The 7,994-nt window shown below is 32.5% G+C and overlaps 1 protein-coding gene across 1 annotated transcript in view; it reads right to left on the bottom strand.

The window, feature by feature from the left end:
- Positions 1-7,994, bottom strand: part of LOC118733447 (zinc finger CCCH domain-containing protein 13-like) — a 52,060-nt gene that overhangs the window by 14,994 nt on the left and 29,072 nt on the right. Inside the window, exons 3-4 of the mRNA XM_036462831.1 lie at positions 7,736-7,968; positions 5,812-6,038 (exon numbers count right to left, since the gene is read on the bottom strand). Coding sequence (XP_036318724.1) covers positions 5,812-6,038; positions 7,736-7,930 — 422 coding nt within the window. The 5' untranslated portion in view covers positions 7,931-7,968. The remainder of the gene's footprint in view (positions 1-5,811; positions 6,039-7,735; positions 7,969-7,994) is intronic.

Below are 7,994 nucleotides of genomic sequence, written 5' to 3'. Positions count from 1 at the left end.
CGCACGTACATTGCCTACATATCAACAGGTAGGCGTGTGGCAAGCGTTAAAAAATATGCATTGCAAGTTATGCCTTCTAGACAAAAGCACAGTTGAAATGGTTAACCGCCAGCTAGTGCACTTCCGTCAGCTGAAATTTATGCGCGACTCCAAGCGTCGACACTTGCCAAAGGGCGCCATAAACTAAACTTGACAAGCGCATGCACACACACATACATACATATAAGTATGTAGGTAATCTAGTTTATATATACATTAGGGTTGCACATTTTTTCATTGCAAAAAGTTTTCAACTGAGGAAATTCAAACTCTAAAATAAGGAATAATGAGCAGTTAAGCTCCTAATTGACCGCAATTAGCGAAGCAATACCACAAATGCTATTTAATTGCATATACATAAATTGAGCCAGATTCCCCAAAACAATCCTGTAAAGTTTATTCAGTTAGCTGAGCATTGTACATGCATGGAGAAAATGAAATGCCCAGAAATGCAGTGCGGGTCGCTTGAATAGCGCCCCGTTTTGAGAATTATCGAAATCGGTTGACGTGGTCCAAAGTTATGCGGTAACATACATACATAAAAAAATAACAAATATTCCGGCGAACTGATAACCTCCTCCTTTTTTGGAAGTCGGTTAAAAAAAAAGTTCAGACCGAAATTCATCCATTACAAAAATTGTCGATTCCAACCCTGCTCGATTTGACATGGATTGACTAAATTGTGACCGATTTATCGCTATTGGAAACTGAAACCCCTAAAAATGACAAATACAGTTGGAAAACTCTGGAAACTTGTAAATGAAGGAACAAATTGGGTTACGTGGCACTTTAATTGTAGTTAGCTTCACCATTTATGTATTTAAATGGGTGGGAAGTAAAAATTTATGCAACCGTAAATTCTAACTCTAAGTAGAAATTACATCCTAATGTAAGCAATTTCTTTGTTTGTTGCTATCTTAATGTGCATCGAATGTCTACTAGCAACTTGTAACGCCATGAAAATGCTAAATCTAATGTTGAGCAGCAACATGTTGCTCGCACACAAAGTTATTTATGCAAATGCGAATTCGTGGCGACAGTAAACTAGCTTTGCTAAACCTTATCTGCTCCAAACATAGTTTTAGGTATAAAGCAACTGGCCCACAGCAATAACTGCATATGCAGCAGGCTCAGTTAGTGTCGAATTCAGAATGTTTTTTTTTGTGGCTTGTTTATCGAAGTAACGATGGTTGGGGGTGGGTAAAGATGCGCTGTCTGTCGCATTGAATTGCGGATTAAGGTTAAGCGTTTTTTATTGCAAATTTTTTTATATTATTAAATATACATACATATTTTTTGCTAAATTTATAAATTTTTTATTGAATTTAGTTACACGACAACTGCCTGCTGCACCTTTAAACAAATCAACGCCAAAACGATTACATCATTTACACATTTATGGCAATACAAATACATACATGCATATGTACATGTGTGTATGTATGTATGTTTGTTTGTTTATATGAATATATAAAGGTATGTTCTTTTGTGTGGTCCTACCAGTCAGTTGGCTTGTTTTGTTGTCATACCTAGTCGTAGTCGTCGTTGACTTGGCCTGATCTGGTTTGGTTTTATTTGATTTTCTGCTGTCTTCATGTCTGTCTGCTTGTTGGCGTGCGAGTTGACATTTTCAAGATGCCAAATGTGCTGGCGAACTGGTAAGACGCCAACGTAAGCGACATGGATTGAATTTCAAATCGTGAAATATTTTTCTTTTGCATTAAAGAATTTTTTTGCCGAATCAGTGAATTATTTGTGGGTAGTTTTTGCAATAATTTTTACATAAATCTATTTTTCACATAAATTGTAAATATTTAGGAGGTGTGGAAAGAATTTATAGCAATTTTTTTTTTTTAGTATACAAACATACATATATGTATGTATATGTATTTACCACCTTTTGAGTGCATAAACATACATTTTACACATTTTTAATTTTTACTTCTTTTGTTTTTAGCTGTATTACAGGGTCTTAAAATAGTATGTGTTTTGTTGGGAAACGATTGTTCTTAAGTAAGAAGATGGATAAAACTAAATAGCTAATAAACCGTATGCTTTCTGATAACTACTACTCGAGGGATTATATTTCTGGGTTCGAAGTTAACCCTTCCAATCCCAATTTAAGTTGGTTGGGGCTAAAACTTTTTTGACGGCATAGTATTGTTGGCTAATCCTTAAATATAAGCTGGTATTTTAGTATAAAAAAATTTGCGGAGTGTCGAGAATAGATTGCCGAATTCCGTTACGGAAAATTTTATGCCAAAGATGCACATCGCACTGGTCAGCAACTCTCTGGGAAAGTCGATGAAATAATACAAATTGCTGAGCAAGACCGGCATGCAAGCTGCCAGGAGAAAGCGGAGGCTACTCAAAGAGATGGTGCTAAGCATTTTCTTCCATATGTATAAAGCATGCAGGAAATGTCAGAAAAAAAAGCAAATCAACCACTTGAAACTTGCACTTTATTACACTAAAATTTTGGCGATATTTTTTTTATAAATTTTACTTGTGAATTTTTTTCGTTTTAGTGAAACCCTATAATTGTTTTCAACTAGTTTTTATTATGTAACATTTATAACCAGCAATGGCAGAATCGATTTTCTTTAAAACGATCATTCACTGCAATTTGCACCAAAAAATTGAATGCAAACAAATAAAAATGCAAAGATTGGGCTCAACCACTTTCTTATAAATTTTATAAGCTTTCATTAAAAAAGAAATATTAATCGATTGAAAAATGAAGCCTCTAGACTATACAAAAATTGTAAAAACTTTTACAAAACCTTTGGTATCATTCATATTTTGACTGCCTAAATTAATGCAATTGGTCACATATTTTATATGGGGCAAACACTTTTTCGCAGTATTCAATGGTATAGAATTCTTGAATATCAATATTTTTCGATCAGGAAACTCTTTTTATTTTCAGGAGACTTCCAGTAATAATAATCAATTGTTTATTTCACCATTGTTTAATACTAAAGATTTTTATGGGGGAACCCATTGCATTTTTTTGTGGATTTTGGAGGACCTATAAATGATAGTTAGTATTAAAAAATTGTTAAATAAACCATCGAGTATTGCTCTTGGAAGTCTTTTATTGGTTTGTGAGAATTCCATACCACATCTACGAATATGTGTTTTCCCCCATATAAAAATACATGGAAAACTTCATGGGCTTTGAGCCAGTTTTAAATATCTTTTTTATACACAAAAAAATACGGGTATTCTTTTTTCCCTTTGGAAAAATCCTATGAGATGAGAGCTTAACATTTTAAACTTTTTCTTCCCGCATGCATTTTTGGAACACCCCAATGTACGTACATGATTAAAATTGATTTTCCATAATTTTTTTTTCACAAAATATACCCAAAGATCCCAGCTGGCCTTTCAATAAACTTTTCATTGCGTTATCGCTGCATATATGTATAAGCTTTTCCAATTTAAGCTTTTAACTTTTTAAAATAATGTAAAATTATACGGAAACCAGAGATGTATTTCCTGAAAACATACTCATCAAAAGTCACTAATTTTTAAACATCTTCCACCAGGTGACGGCCGGCAATTTTAATATTTTCCCCTATCTTAGTGAATTAGTATTGCACATGCATATATGTACATATATATCTCTTGGCAGTCCAAATTCTCTACACATTGCCGATTGTTAGCGCATTAATAAGGAATTTCGCACATTTCGAAATCTCCGCTATAGGCTTATATGAAACTTCAAAAGCAAAAAAAGGTTCAATGCCGACGTCGCTAGTGTCAGGTGTTAGTGTGTCAACGGGCGCCAAATTATGTTTGAGTAATTTTATTTTCACCAAAGACAGCATTTGCACCCACTTAGCAATTGATAGCAGGTAGAAATCAAAGGAGAAAGCGCCGCGCTTCCACATACATTCATAGGCACATAAAGCCAAACTAAAGACTTGAAGACTTGACAGCTGCTAAAGGAAAAATAAGAATACATTTTAGACATGCCTCAACGCGAAATGGGAATTTGACTAGCAGAATAAAAACTATTTATATTCATGTGTATGCATGTAAGAAACCACATGCATATATGTATACAGTGGCGGCAGAAATAATAGACTCGCCTTACTTTGAAGAGTCTTAGCTATTATTCCATGGTTTATTTTATGTTTAATATTTTTTTATAAAAGCCCATATAAATCTCCTTTTCAAATTTTTACAAAAAAAAAATACATATAAAAATTCGACAAATCTTTACTAATATTCTAAACTTTTATTCAGAATTTTTAGACAAATTTGCAGTTTTTTTCAGAATTTTTAGAAAAATTTATGCAGCTTTGTAGCCCATTCAATTTTAATATAATAAAGTGTAAGGTTTAAGTGGCTAGAAAATACCGTCGATTTTTGAACTTTTTTTTTGTTTTTGTATTTGTCTTTAAATTCTGGATAAAAAGTTTGAAAACTTGGTGAAAATTTGTCCAATTTTAATAATTTTTGTAGCTTTTATAAAAAAAATATTAAACATAAAATAAACTAAATATGTAAACTTAGCCAAAATTCTTAAAAGTACGGCGAGTCTATTATTTCTGCCGCCAGTGTACGTACTATCCAAAAATATTGTGCACAACGTAAAAAAGGCTAGAAAATATTGCACTTGAGTTTGCCATTTTCACCCTGATTAACCATTCAGAGAAAGTCGACAGCTGACAACTGGCATTCGTGCTTCCTATTTCCATTTTGATGGGCTCTGAAATTCCCAAGAAATTTCTGGCAACGGTGCTGGCGGCTACATTTTCATTTTTACAATTATTGCCACAATTAATTAATGACTGTGTCATATAAGCCCATTATAAACTAATGGAGTAGCTGTGCATATTTGCAGCGAAACAAAAATAATAAAAACAAAGCAAAGCAAAAAAAAAAAACGGGCATTGCGCGCGAGACGTGTCACAAAAATCTTTGCCGTTGCCGTTGCCACTGCCAACCTCGCAGCCGCATGTCACATGCAACCAGGCGACAATTGAGGAAGAATCGTAAAAGGAGTTAGGTGGTTGCATCACGAGTAGCGGATTTGCCTACTTTGCTGCCGTATAGGCTGGCAAGGCGAGCTGCCAACGTTGTGTTGTGGCACTTAAGTGCAATCAATGCGCATCATTTTAAATTTCATTTTATTTTTTTGAAATAAATTTTTACATACGTAGATATGTGTTGTGTTTTATTTTCCACGTTTCCAAGTTTTTATTATAGCTGCAACTATTTCCGTGTAATGATTATTGCTGCCAGCAAGAAAATCTTCACTTGAAAATTTCTATGCATATCATTAAATGCACGTGTGTGTGTTTTACCGCACCAAAAGTAAAGAAAACAAAACTATTTGTTGTTGCGTTTATTGCAAATATACATAGTGCGAACTTGCGCGTTTTCTAATAAAAGTAAAAACAAAAAAATGATTTCTTGCTATTGACTTCCTTGCATGCTTCTGTGATGCTGCCGTTCAACAAATTATTTCCTCAATTTTGGAAAACTAATAGCAGACGAAACAATCGCATAAAATGGTGTATGCTACTCATTTAAATTTTACACCTTTTGATATTCGTCAATCGACGAAAATTTCTGCAAAGATTTCTATTACTTTCACTTGCAACTTATATTTTGATATTACATTTTGCAGACATTTAAAAACGGAAGACTTAAGACACCAACTTGTATATACTTATGTACATACATATGTACTTATATGAATGAAAGTTGAGAGAAACTTAAAACGAATAAATTATAAATAAAAATTTGCCTACTCACCGTGTTTCCAATTCCTCAAAGCGTTTTTGATTTTCTGGGCGATTGATTAATATTTGCAGCTGTTGATGCAACGCTTCAGCTGTGGACTCGGAATCGCAACGGTAGGCGTGTACGTGCAATGGACATTTTGTTGCCGGATTATAAAGCAACAAAACGCATGCAACGATGTCATCTGTTTGCACGGAGCTGGTTATGGCACTGTGTGGTATAAAATGTTTCGAAGAGCCCTGTGTGGCAGTGGAATTAAATTGAAAATATTGCAAAGATATTAGAAATAAATTAGTGAGGAATATACTAAAATTAAATTGAAAAACTAATGCCCGGTTGTACCAAACAATTTTAAATTTATCAGCAATAAAATTCCCGAACAAAATTGTGTTATTTTAAATTTTAACAGTTGAATAAATTTTAAAACTGATTGGTGAAACTGGGGACAAATGAAATTAAAAAATAAAATGCAACAAATAGAAACGAATCCAAATGCAATAGAATTAAATGAAACAAACGGAAGGAACCAAAAACCAGTAAAATTAAATAATTTGAAGAGAAATTAACGGAGAAAACAATTAAACGAAATTAAAAGAATAAAATAAAATACAACGAAACAAACGAAATGAGATGGACCGAAATGAAATGAAAGAACATAAAGTTAAATGAAACGAAATGGAATGAAGCAAAAGGGATTAAAGCGAAATGAGACAAAATGAAATTAATTGTGGGTGCTATAACTAGTCATATTATCACAATGTAATAAATTTTATAATAGTTAAAAATATTTTTAAGTGATTCACAACAACCAAAAACTATTTTATGCATTTTAAATTTATGAAATTTATGACGCTTATGACACCCTGTGAAATCGAAATGAGAGAAGTTATATGTAAATATATTAAAAGCTGTTGCATAAATTAAAAATTCTGTTACTATTTTCTTCTTAAGTAACTACATCTCTAGAAAATATTCAAAAAAGAAGTACTGGTATGCTGGAAGAACTTCACAGCTAAAAAAATAGAAAATGCGAGAAAAACGAGTTTAGCTAGATTTTTTTGCATTGAGAAAATGAAAAAAAAGTAAAAAAATATTGGGTGCTTTACAATGGAGTCTCACATGTATGGCATGTAAAATTTTATTTATCTATTTAAAGTTCATGTATGTATTTATGTGTATTAGGGTTAATCACTCTCCATGCAAAAACAGAGGTACTGTTTTTCCATTGGAATTATGTTATTTTAAAACTTTCGCCAAAATATTACAGACAAATTTTAAGATTTACGTGGGCTAGGCTGATTTGAAAATACCTAAAGAATTTTTTTTTATAAATAAAATTGGGTTTAAAAAATATTTTTCCAAAAAATTAATTGTGATTTCTTTCAATTTTGTTTTGGCATATTTTCAAAAACTATTTTTTTTTACCAAAAAGTTTGTATGTGAAAAAATTACAAAAAATTTGTATGTGAAAAATTTTTCAAGAACAAAAATGTTTAAATATCTCGTTTTATAGAGAATTTTGATGTATGTATGTATGACTTTTTTTTCAAATTTTTTCCTCGTCCCGTTCTCGAGATATTTGGAAAACTATTAAATCGATTTGTTTTTGTTTTTGTGTTGGAAAGTTTTTAAAAATGTATAAGGCAAGCTCAAATTTCATGAAGTGTGAACCCCGTCCACATTGGTATGGAATGCCCCATATACATATGTTTGTTCCAACTAAATGCTAACCTTATATACATACATAAACACATACTATATTCAAATTTTTTTAATGTTTATATATTTTTTTTTAATTTTTCTATTTCAAAAAAAAAACAAAGTAATAATGATTACCCTCTCTTTTTATTTTCCATCACCACAACTCAAACTTATTTATTAATTTCTATAAAAAAAAAATCTTCCTTTCATATTATTGTATGCTCCATCGACTCACCTGTAATATTTTAATACCCTTGTGAGAGACCTGCAGCGTCACCTTGAGTGGCTCTTGCCCGCGTGACCGATCAATCAGATACGGCAGCACTGAATTGATGACACGAGTACCGCGCAAACCTTTCGCCTCCTCGGCGCCCAAAAACCAAACATAATACGATGCCTTCTGTACGTCACGTCGCAGGCGTAGTGCCATTTTTTGCGCTTTTTACTGTAATCTTGTGACTTCGCCAAATCTCAACAAGCAACAAATATTAAAC

The sequence above is a fragment of the Rhagoletis pomonella genome, unplaced genomic scaffold, assembly GCF_013731165.1.
Source record: "Rhagoletis pomonella isolate Grant_MI unplaced genomic scaffold, Rhpom_1.0 Rhpom_scaffold_00002, whole genome shotgun sequence".
NCBI lineage: Eukaryota > Metazoa > Arthropoda > Insecta > Diptera > Tephritidae > Rhagoletis > Rhagoletis pomonella.
The sequence above is the reverse complement of the archived record's forward strand: the minus strand, read 5'-3'. Positions and strand labels throughout refer to the sequence as shown.